The sequence below is a fragment of the Rousettus aegyptiacus genome, unplaced genomic scaffold, assembly GCF_014176215.1.
Source record: "Rousettus aegyptiacus isolate mRouAeg1 unplaced genomic scaffold, mRouAeg1.p scaffold_m13_p_9, whole genome shotgun sequence".
NCBI lineage: Eukaryota > Metazoa > Chordata > Mammalia > Chiroptera > Pteropodidae > Rousettus > Rousettus aegyptiacus.
Window position 1 is genome coordinate 97,213,019 of NW_023416312.1, and position 20,791 is coordinate 97,233,809.

At 47.5% G+C, this 20,791-nt stretch overlaps 1 protein-coding gene, 1 long non-coding RNA gene and 1 pseudogene across 4 annotated transcripts in view; 2 read left to right on the forward strand and 1 right to left on the reverse strand.

The window, feature by feature from the left end:
- The first annotated feature begins 7,066 nt into the window (after positions 1-7,066).
- On the forward strand, positions 7,067-8,435 carry LOC107506233 (annotated as a pseudogene).
- An 805-nt stretch (positions 8,436-9,240) lies between these two features.
- LOC118607825 lies at positions 9,241-12,169 on the reverse strand. Its single transcript, XR_004952866.1, has 2 exons — positions 11,817-12,169; positions 9,241-11,336 (listed from the first exon to the last, which is right to left on the reverse strand). It is a non-coding gene; the product is annotated as an uncharacterized LOC118607825 (long non-coding RNA).
- A 2,765-nt stretch (positions 12,170-14,934) lies between these two features.
- TMEM185A (transmembrane protein 185A) overlaps positions 14,935-20,791 on the forward strand; it is a 34,512-nt gene continuing 28,655 nt past the window's right edge. Inside the window, exons 1-2 of one of the 3 annotated variants that reach the window (XM_016136908.2) lie at positions 14,975-15,095; positions 15,783-15,999. Coding sequence is in view for 1 of the 3 variants with exons in the window: in XM_016136906.2 (XP_015992392.1) it covers positions 15,058-15,095 (38 nt within the window). In the remaining 2 variants the exon portion in view is untranslated. Of the gene's footprint in view, positions 15,096-15,214; positions 16,000-20,791 lie in introns of those variants that run through there. The other 2 variants (XM_016136906.2, XM_016136907.2) reach the window with 2 other exon arrangements.

Below are 20,791 nucleotides of genomic sequence, written 5' to 3' on the forward strand. Positions count from 1 at the left end.
ATCAATTCCTGTTGAGTATTTTTCAAAAGCTCTTATTGGATTCATTGCTTTAAGAAAAAAATTCTCTCCCAATTTGTTTGTGCAGCGAATGATACAGAGAAGTATTTGCTAATGTTAAATCTTATTTTCATTCATGAAAACACAGCCTGAGCTCTCGTCTGAATTTTTGTATTCCCCTTAAATTCATATGTGAAATTCTGATGGGATAATTGTCTTTTAAAAGGGGTATCACAGAGATCCCTAGCTCCTTCAACCATGTGAGATACCATGAGAAGCTCTGCTAAACAGAAAGTCCCTTATCTAAGTTGTCACTCTGATCTCAGACTTGCATCCCCCAAAGCAGTGAGAAATAAATTACCTTTTCTTATAAGCCTACCACTCTGTAGTATTTTCTTACAGCAGGCAAACAGACTAATACAGCCCGTTTGTCCATTTAAGTCACTGCTATGTTTAATATGCTATACATTTATTTAGGATATTTGCTTCTATGTGAGCAAATTTGGCCTGGACTTCCATAAGGCTTTTGATCCTTGATTCGAATTTCATAAAATATAGCCCTCAAGCAAAAATCATACTGAATGACAAAAAAAAATTTTCTCTAAGACAGTGAAAAGGCCAGGATATCCAATCTTAAGTAAACTCTTTCTAGCCATCTAGAAATATGAGGTCTAGGGAATGTAATGAAGCAGGAACAAAAAATACAAAGTACACAGTGACAAAAAGAAAAAAAATTAAACTGGTCCCAGTTAGCGGATGACATTCATGACTACTTAGAAAATTTCTAAGTGACTTTAGCAAGGTTACTGGACACAAAGACAACATAGAAATATCACAGAGAATATATATTTCTGAACACTATCATTGCTGTTAAAATTGAAGATATAGAAAATATCAATGTCATTTGCAATTGAAGGAGAAAACATGAAATATAGTTTTTAGCATAAGTCTAACAAAAATTGTGTGATATATGTATGTTGAACACTATGAAATATTGATTAAAGTAATCAAAATGGAAATAAATTGGGATATACAATTTTCATGGACGAGAAGACTCCACATTGTTAAGTATCCTGACGCCATCTTGTACATTCATCCCAATCACAATCAAAATCCCAGCAGGAAAGAAAACATTTTGGCAGTACCTCAAAAATTGAACCAGAAATACCATGATCCTCCAATTCCAGTCCCCAAAGACTTGAAAATAGATTTTAAAAGCACGTGTACACGCCTGTTCATAGCAGCACTATTCATAACAGCCAAGAGGTAAAAACGGCCCTAAGGTCCATCCATGAATGAATGAGTAAACAAACTGTGGCATATACATAAAGGGAATATCCTTCGGTCATAAAAGTCAATGCAGTCTAGTACATATTGTGATATGGATGAATCTCAAAAACATTAGACTAAGTGAAAGAAGCCAGACACAAAAGGTCACATACTGTATGATCCTGTTATAAAAAATATTCAGAGAAAATAACCCCCTGGAGGCAGAAAGTACATTTGTAGTTGCCAGGGGCTTTGTACAGAGAGGAATGGAGAGAAACTGCTTAATGAGTAACAGTTTTCACTTGGGGTGAAGAAAAGGTTTTGGACCTAGTTTGAGGTCCTGGTTGCACAACTAAATGCCACTGAATTACTCACTTTCAAAGTATTAATTTTATTTCATGTGAATGTTACCATAATTCATCTTTTAGAAAAAAAGATTTCTGCAGGAAATTTTTGCAGAAATTAAAATGTTGATTGTAGAATGCATAATGAGCAATGACTTTAGGGGAAGAGAAAGAACTAAACTGGCCAAAACAATTTAAAATAAAACCAGGCAGCATTGGAGGTCTCACAAACTCATTTCAAGACTTACTATACAGCAGAGGGTGGCAATCTTCCTGTGTGGTTTTCTGAGGTTCTATGGGTCGTATAGTTTCTGCTCTGCTGTAGCTATTGACTTCTACATCTATAGTGCCAAGAAACCATAGATATGTAAGGAGAGGCAATGTTGTGTTCCAATAAAATTTTATTTATAAAAGTTGGTGGCAGACCTAGTGTGCACCATAGGCTCCAGTTGGCCCATCTCTTGTGTTTAGATATTCCATCAGCGCAGTGTAGTATTAGCAAAGGGGCAGACACATAGACCAAATGAACATAACAGAAAGTTCACAATAGACCCAGACAAATTTGCAATCAATTTGAATGCTGTTAGTATGATTGGAAATTTATATGCCAAATATAAGCAAACAAATAAAACAAACTTCAACCCATACCTCCAAACTGCAGACAGACTTAACCGTGAGACCTAAAACTACAATACTTGTAGAATAAAACGCAGGAGAAAAACGTTGAGATCCTCGGTTATGCAATGATTTCTGTAAACTTTGTAAAACAAATGCAAAACAATGAAAATATTCTGGAAATAGTGGTGATCGTTATAAACTCTTGTATAGATAAGGAAAACCACTTGGAATTGTAATTTTAAAGGTTCAATTTATGATATGTGAATTATATCCCTACAAGGAATAAGTGCCCAAGACTCTAGTGATGTCTGACAAGCCATGTCCTGCTCAATATGCACCGGAGATGTTTATCAGACAGAAAGGAAGGTCATTAAAAGCTTCTGAAACTTCACTCATGACGCTGCACATGACGGCAGGCGGCAGCTCCAATAACCAATGTGTCCTAAAGCACAATCCCGTAAGCAAGTTTACACAAGCTATGCCTGCTCTTACAGCAGAGACACTTCCAACCACTGCCCAGAAGGCTCCCAGAACAACAGGGACAGTAGAATCAGCTTCTGGGGCGGGCAGCAAACTTGGAAAAACTCTCCCCTCATAGAAAGTCTTGCAGAATTGTACCAGCTCTGTGTGAGACCAGGTGGCGCCACAAAGCCTGTGTACATCGCCTTTGCAACTCAACAAGTCCTTTTGAAAAACCAAACTTATCCTTCCACTGTGAGCCCTAAAGCTTCTACACGCACGCACACATGCACGCACACACGCGTGCACTCACAGATGCACAGGCTTCACCCACACATGCCCGCATTAACACTGCTGTATCGCATGCTTCGGTTGCACTGGACTGCATTATTGATTGCAGAGATTTAGACATAGTGGTCACTTGTTGCTCACCACATCCTCCAAGTAGGTATGCTGTGCAATAAACAGAAAACCACTGATTTATAGGGCATGGAAACAGGTATCTCTTTTGAGCTTTGACTAAAGAGATATATATTTTCTCTTTTTTAAAATTAAGTTTTTTGGGGTAACATTGGTTAACACAGTTATTTAAATTCAGGCGTACATTATAATTTGACATTTGTATATTCTATTATGTGTTTCTCACCCAAAGTCCAGTTCGATTTTTGTTCCCCTCTACCCACTTCACCCTCCCCTCCCCCCTATATTTGACTCCCTTTATCACGTCTACCTCACACTCCTCCCTTACTCTCTCCCCTCTGGTAAGTCCTAGTCTATAGTCCATGTCCGTGGATCTCTGTTTGTTTGTTTGTTCAATTGTGGCTTTTAGCTTTATATCACACTCCAGAACAGTGGCACATCTAGAAGGGCTTACGGGGAGTGGGGTGGGGTGGGAGGAGGCATGAGCACACGTGGTGGATCCTGACTTCTGCACCAAGGACTTTGGGCCTCGTGGTGGTTGGAAAAAGGAGCAAGGCATCTGGCGGTAGAGCAGAGGATCCCTGGTCCTGCTGGTGTCAAAGTGAGGACATTGGCGGAGGTAGGGGATCCTCTACTGCATAACAGTCAGCCCTGGGAGGTCCAGAGGGATGACCCTGAGTGGTATGTCCTGTTGTCCGCACCTGGTGTATGACTCTTGGAGGACTCAGTGTTGGAACAGGGCCTTGGGTCGTAAGAGGGAGGGTCCAGGATTTTCCAAGTGAAGTTGAGGGCTCTGAAGGACTGAGAGGTCCCAGGACCCACAACAGAGGGTTCCCCACAGAAGTCTGCCCCTGTTATGAACTCTGACAGTCCAAAGGACATGAAGAACACGTGCCTTGTTTTCTGACTACTGCATCACCTTCTGAGAGATGACAGGACATGGTGTAAATAGCAGGGCCTCAGGTTGGCAGAAGGGAGGGCCCAGTACCTGCCACAGTTGAGCATGATTACACAGCAGGAAGACTGAGTGAGTCCTGGATGGTCCATGGTGACATGAGCTTTGAAGCATGTCCTGGATTCCAACTCCAGGTCTGGGAAAGACAGGAGACTTGGTATGAGGAAGAGGTTCTTAAGGGGACAAAGCAGTGGGCCAAGGTCCAGCTGGGCATAAAGGGGTGGGCCCTAAGGGAGGAGAAGGGACACTGGCACTAGAAGTCTGAGGGATCAGCATCCAGGTAGGCAGAAGTGCATCTAGACTTGACAAGATCCAAGGTGAGGACTGTGGAAGGATGGAGGAGGCCTGCAGCATGCATTAAAGAGGACCCACTGTGCCCTGTCCCTGCCATCAGCACAGGGGAGCCTCATCGCAAGGGGGTGCCTTTGGTTGTTTTTATGCTTCTGCCTGAGGGGTGGCTAAGGGGGATGAGGGCATTGGCCTGATGGAGCTGGACACAGGGCAAAAAGGGGCAGGCTCTCAGGCCCTGTTAGTAAACACAGTGTGGGTTTTGAGGCAGGCCAGAGGGCCCCACCCACCCAGACAACAACAGATCAGTGGACTCAGGTCCTAATGACATAGTTGGGTTGTCAGGAGCATAGTAGAAGATATGATGTGTCTTGAAGGCCACCCCTCAGGTTTCAGTGAGATGAGGGCCTTGGATTGAGGGGTGCCACATCTTTCATCTGGGAGTGGAGTCCAAGGCCTTAGAGACTTCAAAGTGATCACATTGAGTTAAGACTGGGGGTTTCACAATAGGCAGAAACACTCCCCGCAATATATACCAGAAAACCCCTCGGTCAGCTTTGGGAGGCCTAGCAGAAAGTCTGGAGGAGATTCCTTTCCCATTCCCTTATTATGTGGGGGTCTCAGTGACATGGTGCCTTGGCCTCCCCTCTGCATCCTCAGGGCAGCAGAAGGGAAAGGGCCCAGGCCCTCCGTGAGTGACAGGTGTAGCCTGGGGTGGACTGAGGTTACCATGACCCAGGACCAAGGGGACCCACCGAAACCTGCTCTGTGCTGCTGGCAGGCCTGGGAGACCCCTGACATGGGTGTCCGGTGGTGGTTCCCCCTCATGTTCCTAGGGTCTTCAGGAGGTGGGGGCCTTAGTCAGAAGGAATGAGTTCCAGTCATGAATAGAGGAGTGGAGGTTTTTCCAGTGCTGGAAGGGTCAGAACATTTATTTGGGGAGAACTGTAGCTACTCGCTCTCTGAGAACAACAGAGACTCCACAGCATCTGAGCATCCCCATCCTCATCTGGGAAGCCCCAGACGGGGGTAACTGGATGTGACATGCTTCACCTTTGTGACATGCTTCGCTTTTGTGACACGCTTCCTGTGAGCTGTTCTCATTAAGGACAGAGACTAGTCTCTGGTGAACATAATAAAGAGACATCATGCCCCAGAAAAGGTGGGCAAGCATGCTGTTGGTCATGAGTGACCCTGGGGCAGTGAAGGGGGGTACAGTTGTGGCTTCATCTCATTTTGTCTCAGAGCTCTCAGGACGGTGAGGACCTTGGTCTGTGAGGACGACAACAGCCCATCCTCAGAAGTGACACCTCATTCACAGAGAGAGAAGGCCCGGATCCTGCTCAGAATCAAGGTGATCACCCTGAGGAATAAGTGAGTTCACCCCAGAACAAAGTGTGTCCCCAAAGAAGTTTACCTTGTTCTGACCCTCTGCCCTGGAAACCCTGGAAGCCAGACAGGTGGTCTCAGGGAGGGGAGAGCCCTGGTCTGGGGCCTGGACTCAGGACAGCGTGGGAGGGATACCAGGCCCTGACAGGAATCAAGGTGAGCACTGAGGAGAGCTGTAACACTTGGGAGCACAGGCCTGGCCTGCCTGCTCTGTCAGCTGTGGGGAAACTGGGAACAGTGTGTGGAATGGCTCTCCTCAGTTCCTCTTCTGGTGTCTGATGGAGAGGAGGCCTTGTTCTAAGTAGAGTGGGCTCAAAGAATGGAGGGTGTTGTCCAGGACCTGCAGGGGTCAAGGGGCCGTATGATGGGAACGTGTCCCTGGATAAATGGATCCAACACTGCAGTGACCCCCTCGTTGACACCGGGAGGGCTGTGGGCACGTGCAGTCAGATGTGAGTCCCCACACTTCCTTCTGTTCAGGCTCGGGGGTATGTGTACCACTTCTCAATGTTTTGCCTCAGGCCGGCAGGGGACAAGAGGCCAGGCCCTGGTGGGGGAAACATGGGCACCCTGAATGAGCAAGGAGAGGACCACCTTCCCGGAAGAGAGGGTATTTCCCAGAGTCGAGAAACCTCTCCTGATAGCACCGGGGCCCCAGGCTTTGCTGGACATCTGCACGTTCATGTCCCTGTTTGTTTTGACTTGCAGGGGCTTCTGGATCCAGTAGGTGCAGGTCTTGGTCTGAGGTACGTGTCCTCGTGTCGCAGAGCAGGGGCAGGCCCGGCAGTGCAAGGAATTAAGGTGAGCTGCCCACCTTGAATGTGTACCAGTTGGTCCCCCAGCCCCCAACAAAGGAGACCCCACAGTGCCCAAATATTCCCACCATACTGTCAGCCCATGAGCATGGACTGTGCCAGCTGCACCCTGAAGAGCCAGGTCACTTGTTGCTTCAGGTTCTTAGAGGCCAACAAGCCCAAACAGGAGACTGCTATGAGGCCCGAGAGCACCCTAAAGAGGAGACCTGTAAGTCGCCTTTCTCAGAGCCGCCTGAGGCGAATTTCTCGGGTGAGGTCACTCACATTCTCTTTCTTCCCCTGGTGTGGGTCCACACCAACCACCTTCCACACACACTCCTGTTGCTGTCCCAAGAAGAGTCACCATGCCTCTCAGGAAAGTGAATGAGCTCTCCAAGCATGGAGAAGATCGTCTGGTCCCATCAGGGATGGAAAATCTGCCAGAGGAGCTGTTCTTTATTTCTGAGGAGGAAGACATCCTGTCCTCTGACTCCTCCGCATCTGACACCCCGGAGGAGGTGCCTGGCACTTTGACACTTATTCCTATCCAAAGGTCACAAGGTTCCTGTCCCATCCCAACTGCCATGGTTACCCCTGCGTTGAGGCCATCCATGGGACGAGACTCCAGCAACCAAGTTGGGGAGGGGCCAAGCACCATGCAGGACCTGGAAATCCCTGAGTCCTCTCTTAGAGAGGCACTGCGTTGGAAGGTGTTTGACCTGGTGAGGTTCCTGCTGCTGAAGTATCGTGCAAGGGAGCCAACCACCAAGTCAGAGATGCTGAGTCGCATCATCAAGGAGCACGAGGACCACTTCCCTGAGATCTTCAGCCGAGCCTCGCAGTGCCTGAGGCCGCTCTTTGGCATTGAGGTGAAGGAAGTTGACCCCAGAGACGGGGTTTATTTCCTGGTCACCACTGGGGGCTTCACCTACGATGCGATGGTGGGAGAAGGTTTCGTCGTGCCCAAGACGGGCCTCCTGGTCACTCTCCTGTGCTTGATCCTCCTGGAGGGCGGCTGTGCCCCTGAGGAGGAAATCTGGAAATCCTTGAATGTCATGGGGCTGTATGATGGCAGGGAGCATTGCATCTATGGGGAACCCAGGGAGCTCATCACCAGTGTTTGGGTGCGGGAACAGTATGTGGTGTACCGGCAGGTTGCCAACAGCGATCCTGCTCGCTACGAGTTCCTGTGGGGTCCCAGGGCCCATGCTGAAACCAGCAAGCTGAAGGTCCTGGAGTATTTGTTCAGTCTCAAATAAGAGTCCTCTGTCTGAAGAGGCTCAGAGCAAGGAGAAAGAAGAGGCCTGAGCCCAACTTGCAGACAGGCACATTTCAGGCCCATGTGCAAAATCTTCTCTTGCTGGGCATGAAGCGAGGCCTATTTTTCACTCTGTGTTTGAGGAGACAGCCGCTGGGGCCAGGGCAAATTAGGGGAACAAGTTGTAGTGTTATCTTTGGCTCCCATGATGATTCAGAAATTCATCTTTCTTACCTTTATGAAATTTTCAAATGTCATTCCTTTCAATACAAGGTTTAAAATCAGTAGCCTCTAAGTATGTGCGTGACGTTGACCATACACGTATTTGTACTAAGCTGTTCAAGAGTGAGAGTTTTGCTATTGTGTAACACAAATTGGGACACCTTCCATCCGAGTTTGTGATCCTGAACTAGGTCACATGGCACTGGAACAGGATTTCCATAGAAATGTGAAAGAACTCACTAGGAAATCCAAGGTTGTCAAGAAGTAGAGAAATAGAAGTAAAACCGTGTTAATTCCTGCATCTTATCTTTTCTCGTCTGTCATTGTATGAAACATTTGCATATAGCTGGATTTGCTTGGTTCATTCAAGAAAGTGGGAGGCATTTCATGAGAATAAAGAAGATGCCGGCTCAGAGGTTCACTTATTCCCCACACGTTCACTGAACCCCTGTCCTCTGGAAGGCCCTGTGCTAGTGGTGAGGAGACTAGGATAAGCAGGAGAGACCCACACACAGAACGATTGTGTAGGGACTGCAGGCATATGAGGAAGGTGCTGAGATGTCCCCTAAGTCCTCTAGAACAAGTCAAAGAAGGGGAGATGAGGTCGGCCTCCAGGGGAGAGTAGTCAATTTTAAATAGCCTAAGACTGTCTACAGCCATGCCACGCTGTGCACAAGCCTGATCCCGTCTGATCTCAGAAGCTAAGCGGTAGCGGGCCTTGTTAGTACTTAGATGGGAGACTGCCTAGGAAGACCAGGTGCTATATAAAAAATAAAAAAATAAGGGATTGTAAACTGACAAGGTCCTTCAAATCTGTGAGGTCACCAACTTTTGCCTCGCCTAAAGTCAATAAATAAAAAATTTAATAAGTAAATAGCCTGAGTCAGGCAGTTTGGGGCTTTGGGAAACTGTGATTTCCTCTGCAGGGATTGATTGTATTGAAGGGGGGAGTGGCCTTGCCAGACTGGGCAGTCAGTGTGTCTTGGGTATATGAGTAATGTCTGAAATGGAAAATTGCTCTAAGACGTTCCCTTTGGATCATGGAGAATCTTCAGCTAGTCATAGTGAAGATGCCCTGTAGTTTTTCCCCAGTGTATTCGAATACAGAGAGCAAGATGTTCTATCCCCATTATCTCCAAGTATTTCCTGATGAATCAGGGTCTTGGTCCTTGAAATCATGATGTCGCTGGACAGTCTTCCATTTGTCCTGGAAAAGCCAGAACAACCTCCACTAAAGTGACAATTTATTTAGCCTACCTTGTGTGTCATTGTCCAACTCTAAGGAAGGACCTTATTTCCATGGAGATGAAATGAATGAAAGTAGTGATTTGGATGGTAGAGAAGTTGCAAATGGGGAAATTAGAGTTGGTCTTGGATTTGAATTCTGGGGCTTTTTTTAGTTCTACCTTGCTGGGAAGACCTCATAGCCAAATCAAATAATTTAGCCTCTAGGACCGAAATTGCCCAAGTGACAATTTTGGCTGATTTTCTATTTAGATTCCCATTGACCTTCAACTTCTCTGATATATCATAGGAAAAAAAAATTCCAGAGGAAGGAGCGGTGGGATCTGGGGTCAAAATAATACTAAAAATGACTATCTATCATTAAAGATCCAATATATGCCAGGCACGTCGCGATGCGTTTTAATACATCGCCTACATTCCAATACTCCTACAAAAAGTTTATCAAACCCACTTTGCAGATGAAAAACCTCAGGGTCATAGTGCTTGGTCATTTTCCCAAGGTCATGAGGCTAGTAAAAGAGAAGTCTGCTCTGAACTTATCTTCAGCCCCACTGTTCCTGGTCTTCTGCGCCTCACCACTCCAAAATACCTCAAGAGACAAAATGTCAGGTCTCCATTTTCAAATTACTGACAGCAGCCCTAAGGGAGAAAGGTGAGCATGTGAATCAAACAGGATGCATGTATAGCCTGTGTCCTTTCTTCATCTCAGGTGCTCCTGCCAGAGCCCTAGGGTTTCTTCAGGGCTGACTCTGCCCAGGGACCGACATTTCTGTCCAGCCCCAGCACTGTCCCGCCTGACGGCACCCTGGTCTTCGTCCCTGTACCCTTCTGTCCAGCTCCTGAACCTGGCCTGATAGCTGCTGCCTCTTCTGGGCCTCTGTCCTCTGGAAGGGCCTGTGTTAGTCGAGGGGACACTAGAGACATACCCACACATAGAATGTCAGCGTGCCCTACTAGTGGAACAGCTCAAAAACACCTGCCCTCCCCATGACAGAGAGCATGCCTTTTCTCTATAGAAGTCCCCTTGCTATCCCATTACTAACACTGGAACCTCTCTAGTGGAAACACTTCCTTTGATATAAAAGGTCACATTGGACAGTGATGTTTGGACACCTAGTTGTCCACTAGAGTATCAAAATACCAAATTTTCCAGTGGATGATGGATAGAATCTGATTAGGCCCATAATCTACTCATTGTTGTTTTGGGGCTGTAAAGTTAGGGAGAGGGTGTTGGAAACCATCCAGACACTTGCAGTAGGATTTTAATGTGGTGTATTATTTGAAAATGGCCTCTAGACACATACACAGATAGACTAGCTTCCCTAGGCTGTCATAAAGTGAAGGCTCCCTCATGAGTTACAGGTAAGGAATGATATGACAATCACTGTGGAGAAAACATTTACTGAACCTGAAGTTCAAATACCCTGAGACCTCCTAGGAAGTGAAAAAGTGTTCTTTGGTGGGCATGCTAGCTCTCCTTTAAAACAAAGAAAAAGAATCATCCTTCTACTGTGTCCTGTCACTGTACCTCCCTACAGGGAAGTCCTGGATTGCCATGTGACTAGTATCACTGTCACGGTGTCCCTGCACAGTCAGAAATGCAGAAGGTGCAGAGACTCGCAGGTGCACATAGTAGCCTGGAGTCAAAAGGAAGGAGAAACCTCGCAGCCCCATGAGATCGTAGAGGCAGAAAGGTCCTCTGGAGCGAAGAGGGTGCTCCCTCCCTGCTGAGATGTATGAAATAATTTGAAAAATAGATGTGACCCTGGGCTTGAAGCGCCTGCCAAAAAGTAGGGGCCGCTGGAAAAAGGTATTGAATTTCAAGGGAGATGTGATTTTCTGAGAAACTCCTGCCAGAAATGAAAGGGATTTTGTCATAAACTATTGCAGCTTTTTGACGAGTGTCTACTATGCAACTTTCGACTGGAGAGGCATGAAGTGGTGGTCCTCACCTTGTCTTCCTCTCCTCCCTGGAGAAATGGGGACACTACATTCCATCCTCTTATACTTAGGAAGGGTCGTGTCATGACCCTTTGCCACCGAAGTTTGAGTAGAAGCATTGTTTGTCACAGCCATGTCTATAGAAGGCACCAAGGGGCCATGGATTCACTCGCAAGCATGACAACGCAGACACAGAGCACTCTGTGTCATCGCCCAGGGACTTAAGTCATGCACATATGCCCCTTAGAGGTGACATGCCAGATGGTGTGCCCTTAAGGCCCTGGGCAGGGTCGGCGGTGTTTGAAAGTGGAGCTGGCCCACAGAGAGCTGGCTGCAGGAACTCCTTCATGCCCCTTGCACCCCAGGCTCCTGCGCTGCTTCCGTTAACGTCCTCAGTGCTGTGATGAGTCACGACTAGGAGGCCATCAGCCAGCTGGCCATGTTGGAAAGGAGGTGTCCTCCTACGGGTGCCCCCATTATCACTGCTGCCCACGCGACATGTTCTCTCTCCACCCTGGCCTCAGTCTGCATAACTTGGGGCTTCGCCTCCCCCCACCGTGTCCCCACGGACAACCGCTCAGACCCTGGTACTGATGTTCATGTGCAGTAATACTCACTTGACAGTCCCCAGAAGGGAATTCCCTTTCAGGACAGTGTGGTTCAGGCAGAGCTGGCAGAATGCGATGTATCTCCCTGCTTAGTCTCCTAGTGCCTGGTAAACAATAATCATTGCCATGTGTATGTGTGACTAACCACTGTGAATAAGATTTACTTTCAAATAGTTCCCTTTGCAACGCCCAAACGTTTGATTGAACCGATGGCCTTGTTCAGGCGACTATGAGGTTTTGCTGTGTGGGGCAGAAGCAGAGAGGGGGGCAGGGGTGTCTTGTCAGCTGTACACAGAGCTGGCTGGGAACTTTGAGTCCAAAACAGTTTGAGCAGACAAAACGCTGTAGCAGGTAACAGAGGTGGTTATTAGGATGCTATCTCAACCCCTAGATACCCTCATACTCAACTGAGGATTTGGAAAGGGCAGGTGAGGGCTCGAGGTCCCAGGATATATGTTGTGAATGGGGTCAGTTGTTCCAGGAAAGGCAGATGTTCAAGTCTCTGCCAGATCCCATCTAGATTGCCCTAGGTTCACATGGGGAGGGACATGGGAGTAGATGCAGCTGAAGGTGACTTGGAACTCTGGATCGCATCATGAAATGGGTGCTCTTGGGACAAGTCCTTGGACCAGAAACCCTGTGAGGCACTGCAGGTTGAAAGTAGGGATACTGTAGCCCCAGTTTTGGAGGGAACTGACTGGCGTGGGCCAGGCTTGCCTAGATAGGTTATGGACTACAGAGTGGCTACACCTGGGACTTCCCAAGCATCCCTCAGGTCCTTCAGGGAGACATTTCCAGGGTGTGGCATCATGTAAAGCAATCTCTGTGTAGGCAAACACCACCCAGGTCCCTAGCCACTCCTGACCAGGGTGGGGCAGAGCACATAGGAGCCACCCTGCCCAACAGCGGGAAGGTTCTGACATTCTCTAGGTGCCATGAGCCTGCCCCCTCAGTGGCTGATATGTTGTGTCTCAGCCATGGTCGGGCTCCTCTGAAAAGCTACTATTCCCCAGCCAGGTCTACAGCCTGCTCTGAACTCCAGCCTCCTTGGTAAAGCACTGCTCTTCTGCCTGGTTCCTGCCTGCCCTCCTCTGTGGCACATATCCCTGGTATCTGTCCTGAGACCTTCAGGAGCAAGTAATTGGTTGTGGGTCTCCACCTGTCCTTGGTCCCTGAGCTGGGACCAGGCATAAGGATAGGTTGGTGGCAGGATGAAGTGTGTGACACTAAGGAATGTTCACAAGACATAATCAGCGGCAAAGCCATGTTTGTCCTGCACTCAAGATAGATATTCTGTCCAAAAGGGCCCCACGGACCTCAGCCTCACGTGGATGTATGACAGTTACCAACCCCATGGGCGCTGTGATGTGAAGTGCTGGCTGGCCACATGCCTGATGTCCAGCCTGCCCATGGGAGTGAACCACAGGACAATCTTGCTTTCCATGAGAGCACCAGATTACTGGGCTGTGCCTCCAGTGAAGTTGAAGCAGTCTATGTACGTCTACTTCTGAAAATTGGGATGTGAGGCCTCGGGGTAGTCCTATTGTTCTCATATATCCTCATGGACAGGCCTGTGTGCTCCCCTTGGCAATAGAGCAAAAGAAAACATTCACAGGTTGTGTATCCGTGTCCTATTCCCTGGGCTAGGCAGCCCCCAGCCTGGTCATCTCTGGGCCAACTGTGGGCCTGCAGAGCAGAGGTTCAACTTCAGGACTTTCTGGGACCTCACTAAAAACTACCCACCCTCGAGCCTCTGGACTCCAAGCAGCCTGCCTGATCTCTATCTGTGAAGCTCTTGAAAGGGCAACAGTTCCCATTACTTAATGTCCTAGGAGATGTCTTTTTGGAATAAGGTTGCCTGCAATTAAGATGGTGCTGCCCTAGCTAACCACTGAAAGTCCCTCTTTCTAGCAGGATGTGGACTGCAGGTTCAACCAGACCAAGTTGCATCGTTGCTCTGACATCCTTACTAGCTGGGAGGCTCAGGGAATTTCCTACAAGCTTTTCTGTGTCTTGGCTTTAGCTCCTGTATTCAAATGTTCATTGGGAACCTCCTCAGGGGTAGACACTGGACTCCACATGGAGGATGGGCAGGGGAGTTGGACCAGAATCTCTGAGACAGGGTCCTGATGCCGGGGCAGCTGACAAACTTGATGCAGGTTAGTCATCCTCAAAAACAGCTCATATAATAATATCCATTCCTCAGTGGGTTTGGGAAGCCTAATTACCACTTGTGAAATGCTTTCAAGTTCTCAGAAGAAAGGTGATCTTTTATGGTGTAGTATGAACTGTAATAATTGTGATCTTCTCAATTTACCCCTCCCCCCCAGGGCTAACTCATATAAAATTGCCATTCATGAAACTCTGCCATTATAGCAACTGTTATCCATGATATCAGACTAATGTCTGAAGTATTTCTGTACCCATAGAAAACTCTTAAATCAGCCCGAAGTTGAGAAGGTAGACTAGGTCACATGCTGTGACTCCCCTCCCCCACCGCCCTGGCTAGTGAATAGATCTGCAGTCAAAGGAGAGGCAACCAGGAGGGGAAAGATGGTTGGGAGGGAAGATGACTTTGGTGCAGGACAACCTGAGTTTGGAAGGCCAGTGTATCTCCTTGAGCTGCTCTGGGCCTTGGGAGGGAAGTTGAGAAACAAACTTTGGAGTCACTGCCAGCTCTGACAGGTGAAACCTGGAATGAAATCGCCAAAATGCAATGTATCACCCCTGACCAACGTATCACCTACCCGCCCCGCGCCCCCGAGGCTCTCTGATCATTAAGGGAAACCTACAGAAGGATGCACGGGCCAAGGCGACAGGTGTCCTGGAAGACCTAACCGCAGGCCTCCTGGGTGGCCCGCTCCCCCTCTGCAGTCCTGCACCTAGTCAGCGTCCCCATTCGGCTCTGCGACCCCGGCCCCTCACAGCCTCCAGCCCGTGTCCATCTCCTCCGAGGGCAGTGCAGGGACAAAGGGCTGGAGGAGGATGGGTGGCGTCACGCGTGACCCGCACAACCCGCGCGACCCACGACGCCTCCCAAGGCCTGCCAGGCGCATGCGTGGCCGCCTTACGGAAGCCCGGAAGGGGGGGGGGCGAGAGGCGGTGGCTCAGGTTTCTCGCGGCGGCGGCGGCGGCGGCGGCGGCGGCGGGGACGCGGCTGGCGCGGGCACCATGAACTCGCTGTAACGCGCAGGCTGCGCGGTGCAGTGGGCGGGGGGAGGAGGAAGCCGCCGCGGTGAAGTTCTCCGCCATGAACCTGAGAGGCCTCTTCCAGGACTTCAATCCGAGGTGAGGCGCTGCAGGCTCTGCTCCGGAGAGGCGCGGCCCGCTCGATAGTGCCGCGGGCGGCGGGGCAGCTGCGGCCCTGGGCGCCTGCCTGAGCCTCCGTGTGGATGCGCGCAACTCTCGGGGAAACCTGTCGGCCTCGGCGGCGGCTGGCTTCCTTCTCCGGCGCGCGGTGCCTTCAGCACCCCGGTCCCCCGTGTCATCTAGAACCTCGCGACCCCGAGGGGAACCCCTTTTCTCTCGGCTTGCCCGCCTTCATTGGTGTCCCAACTTCCCCTCTCTGTTCCAGCCTCTTGCACCCTGGCTGCCTCCATTCCCCGCGTCAGGCCAAGTATTTCACATGCCCTCCCCTCCCCTCCATCTCCCCAGCAGCCCTTGATTTTTTCCTTGGAAATAAGCCCATCCTACCCTTGTTTGCTTCTTCGTCGAACAGATTATCTGAAACGTTGAATCCTTGGAGTCGGTGTCAGGGTATGACAGTACCTTACATAATGCCTTTGGGGGTGAGCCTGACAATTTTTCATATGCGTTTTCTCGTATTTCCTATAAGTTTATTTGCAGGAAGTCCATATTGCTGTCGTATTTCCCAGTTACGGAATATCCAGTGGACACTGTAGAGAGAGAACACTGGCCAAGGAATCAAGCGTCTGTCCTTGCGCTTGCCCAAGTGTAACTCTGTCCCCTTCCCAGGCTGTGAGTGCCCTGAAGCAATGTCCTGCTCATCTCACTATCCCCAGCACCTCCCATGAAGTCTGACAAAGAGTGCGCGCTTATGAAATATTTGGGGAACTAAACTGGACCAGAAGACCTGATTGGAGACCAGGCCATGTGTAACTGAGTGATTCTCTGCTCTTCTGAAGCATGAGGAGTTGGGCCAATCAGTCTCTAAGTCTACTACTCTGGGAAGGTAGTACCTATTTTCCTTATTTGGTGGAGGGAAGCCATGGACTCGTAAACTTTTTGTGTGCTGGGTCCTGTGCCAGGTGCTTCAATGCTGGGAGGTCCCAGCTTGCGCGTGGAGAAGGACATGTATATAGATGATTTACAGCACTGTGAGGTATTGTACTGAGTAGACCACTGTCTGGGCTATTGAGGGGAGGGAGGGTAAAAAGAAGTCTTGGGAGAGTGTGTATGTGTTGGAAGTGCAGTCTCCTTAGGGATGGTGATATTCTAACCTGTGAGCCATTGTGACTTCCTAGGTGCTCTTATTCCCCTTTGAGCACTACCAAGTTCATATTCTGATCTGGAAAGCCAATGTCCCAATCACAGTATAGTCATTATTATCGTTGGCCTTGAAGGCACTCTGCATAGAGGAGCTTGTTGAGAGCAGGTAATAGGAAACGAACTGCTGTGCCTTCCTCTGCTGCTCCCAGGGGTTAGGGGTGGTCTGCAGAGTAGAAGGATTGGAGCTGGAGTTGGAAAGGCCTTGTGTGTCTGCCCTGTTTTGTGAGGGTAATAAGAAAGATAAGTAAAACCTGAATCGTTTTGTGTCCTTGGGCCACTCAACTTATCTGTCCATTTTATCTGTAGAATGAGCATAATCTCTCAGCAGGATAGGGGGGTCAAATTAATGATTGACTGCAAAGTGCTTTACACATGGAAAGTTCCAGGACTATTTTGTAAGGTGGCAGATCATTTTGAAGCCACAAGGAACTGCCTCCTGTGATTTAACTGGCTGTCAGAGGTGCCAAAGGAAAATAGTGCAGCATGGGCAGCATCCTTAGCCATTTTTTCCCTGTAGCTTCTCCCCCACTAAAAAAAAAATTGGTCTGTGAAAATTAACAATAACATGTTAGGTATCTAAACAGATTTATATGAATCATTAACATATATGTCAACACTATAAATCTACTAGGATTGAAATGCATCTCTACCTGAAAAGTTGAAAAACCTTTGATAGGGTGCCATTCTCCTGATGCAGTGTTGAGTCAGTGGGCGTGAGCAGTGTTACCTCACTGTGGTGACTGCTAAGACAGTGGCTGTGTAATATTGACAAGTCTTATTTTTTTAGCTGGTGGTGTGTCATGCCTCGTGGGTACACCTACTTTTTGATATTGTTTTTCAGTCTTACTCCATGATGAGGAGGACTTTCCAGACAACTAGAAAGCAAACAGGAGTATAGACAGGAGATACCTTGTGCCAAGGCCTCAAACCTGGTTGCTGCTGCCTCATTCCCTGCCTCTAATTCATAGCCAGTTCAACATCTTCCTCCTACCCCAGGGCTTTGGCCCATGCTGTTCTCTTCACCAGGAATGTTTCCCTCTCCTCTTCTCCTCTCAGATCTAGTTAACTCCTGTTGATCCTTGACCTCTCAGCTCACTTGTTACTTGCTCAGGGAAGCTTTTCTGACTTCCCCGACCAGGTCCACTGATATCTGTTTGTACAATCTCTATAGCATGGTGCACTCCTCCACAATAGCACCTATTTGTCCCCTTGTATTTGTCACTGTGTTTATTTGATTAATGCCTATCTTCTCTACTAAATGCTCCCCTACTTTATATAAACTCCATGGGGCCTGGTTCATGACTCAGTTCATTATGGTGTCCCACATACCTGGTTCTAGAAATATTTGTGGAAGGAATGAATGAGTGAGTGAATTGCTGTCCAGAGCCTATAAGAGAAATCTAGAGCTGATTTTTTCAGTCACTGCTTTCCTGGTAGCCTGTGGCCTGCTTCTCTTTCCCTTCACACACTTCCCTCCTTCGGAATGCAGTCATTTCATTGGAGAAACGGGAAAGACCATGCCACTGGGGCAGAACATGGTGGCCTTTACTTTGTGGATTATGTGTGTCACAGAAATAGTCACTATCATGTTTTTGTGGGTCCGAAGGCATGGGCCATGGCTCCAGATCTTCTTTCCAAACTTTTTTTCTTGGTGAGTCTGAACCCACTGCTGTATTGCCAATGCTCTGAAAAACTGCAGTGACAGAGAATGATTCACAAGTGTCAATGCTCAGATGCACAGGGCTGCCAGCTGACCCTCTGTCTATTTCCATCTGGCACAGAACTGGCTGAGCATGAACTTCTTTTTAGTTACACAGGTTAAGACTTGCTGAAACAGACACACTGGACCCACCAAGTCATTCCTTGAATGCCTGAGGCTTCCTAACAGCTTGGGAGCCCTATTCATTGAATTGGCAGACTATCACAAGTATATAGAATGGCAGACTCCGACTCCAAGGTGTTCCTGGGTGGTAGAGATGTGGGAGTAGGTGGCATTAAGCTGGCGTCCTGCCCTCCCCATGGAGCATTGGGATTTTCTACTACCTTGGTGGAGTTGCTGGCTCAGAGGAGGCCCTTCAGCCCCAGTAGCCAGGCAGTGTTCCAAGGCAGTGAGAACTCTTGAGTTGTCCACAGTAAGTGTGGTACATCCCTCAGGTATGCCTGACTAGAACAAAGGCTGCGGAACCACGCCCTAGAGGTTCTGTTGAGTGGACATGGAGTACCGATGAGTTTGATAGTGTTAAGAAACTTCCATATGCTGTAACTTCTAAAGTCACTCTGAAGTCTGTGTAAGTTGTTCGTTATTCGAAGTCAGGAAAAATAAATGTGGTTGCTGGTCATTGTTAACAAAGGCAGCTGCCTGGCCCTATACAGTCTGTTAGTAAAGTATATTTAAAGCATTCATTACTCAAACATCTCCCGAGTTCCTGCTGTGTGACAAGAGATGTGCTAGGTGCTCTAAGTACAAAAAGAAATAGCATATAGTCCCTCTCCATGCTCAAGCCCAGCAGAAGAAGCAGAAATGGAAAGAGAAATTGAGATTCAACACAGTATGAGACATTCCATGACAGGAACCCAATGCCGTGGGAGCACAGAAGCTGAGCCACAAATTCTGTCTAGAGCAGGCAGGGAAGTTTCCGCGGCTCGATCTTGAAGGATATAATTGTAGGGTTTTGTCAGACTGGAGGGCATTTTAGGAGGGACAGAGTATGCAAAGGTACAGGGTCATGGGGCTGCCAGGTATGTTCAGATGGTGGTGAAAGGTCAGTGTGCTGTGAGCACTGCACGTGATATCTCATGTGATTTAAAAATACTTCACGTAGTGTTTATAATTACTGCAAATATTTACATATTGTTTTTTTAAACAACACTGTGTGTATGTTGATACTGTTAACAAACTACTCACCACCCAAATGTGTATTTATTTACCTGTCATTCTGTCATCTCAAAGCACCTGTAGTAAGAAAAGTCTCTTGTTTATACTGAGGTTATTATTCATAATAGTTGTGACTTATGGGGTACCTACCACTTGCCTGGTACAATATTGGTGCTTTGTATCTATTATCTCCAGTCTTTACAACAACCCTATGAGTTAGATATCAACACTGTTTTTGAAGAATCTTAGAGACCTTATGACTTCCCTAAAGTCACACAGGGAGCAAGGAGCCAAGTCAGGATTCTGACGCAAGTCGGTCTCCTTCTGAAGCCAACCAGTCTCCTTTTGAAGCCTGTGCCTTTTCCTGAATTCCATACTGCCTCTCTAATTTAGTGATGGGCCCCTCCCCTGTGACACAGTAGGTCCAATATACTAAGGAGCCTTCTATTTATGAGATGTAAGTGATTAAACAAAGCAAACTTTATTCAGAGTTTACACATCCAAATGAGTAGTATCCTTCAAAGAAGTTACTTAGGGAAAAGAGAAATGTATCTGTTCCATTGCTCGTATTCCTTATTACTCATCTGACATTTCCTTTGGAGTCTGATTATAAATCATATAAGGAAATCAATTTTGTCACTTTATAATATTTTATTTTGAATCAAAATAATGCCACCTAGTTTGATCACACGTCTTATTCACTACACTTGTCTCTGACTGAGTGTTGGCCATTTCTAAAAAATCAAATCTCCTCTCAGTGAAGATCTGACAGCATGGGGGATATGCAGAAGAACAGACTGCAGGCTCTCAAGCGATTCCAGGAGGCTGGCTCCGAAGATGGTTTGAGAAATGAAGTGAAATTAGTGTGTTGCTTCCCAGGGGGACTGTTTAAAGGAGACAAGTCTCATTTGAATGCATACTTTCTGGTTTTAAAAATATCATTCTCATTACTTGGCAATTACACATATTTTTCTTGGCTGTGTGTTCTTTGAAGGCCAAGATGTTGAGGCATTCAATAAATGTGCTGATGAATGATGCCGAGTACAAATAGACATGTACCACTGGAGACTCTTTGTTGTAAGGAAGAGACAATGGGATGGAGGAGTTTTAGATGGTTTCCTAGGACTCCAGGAGTTAAGCTTCTCAATATTGAGCTTGGAGTTTCTAATTGCCTTGCATGATCATAGGTCATACTTGTACAAGGTGACTAGAATTTAAGATGAAAGCCTTGAATCGAACTCTGGAGAGAGGCTCTTTATAACTGATGACTTGTACTTTGTCAGCTATGACCTCATAGTGAGAAAAATGATTGCTAAATGAGATTGGTACAACCATTCTCTTCTATAATACTAGTAGCAGCTAAAATAGGTAAAACTGATTATTGACACAGGGTTTTCACATCTCCTTATCTTAATGAATTGATATATGAGCAGCCTGATAAGGAGACAGGCTTAGGTAGAGAGCAACCCACCCATGGCCACACAGCTTTTCGCAGGCCTGGGCTCTTTCTATTCCTCCTTAAGAGGGATTTGTTTTTATTTGGCTTTTGTGCTTTTCTATATCTCCTGGTTAGATGCCCTTAAACACTTTCCAACTTAAA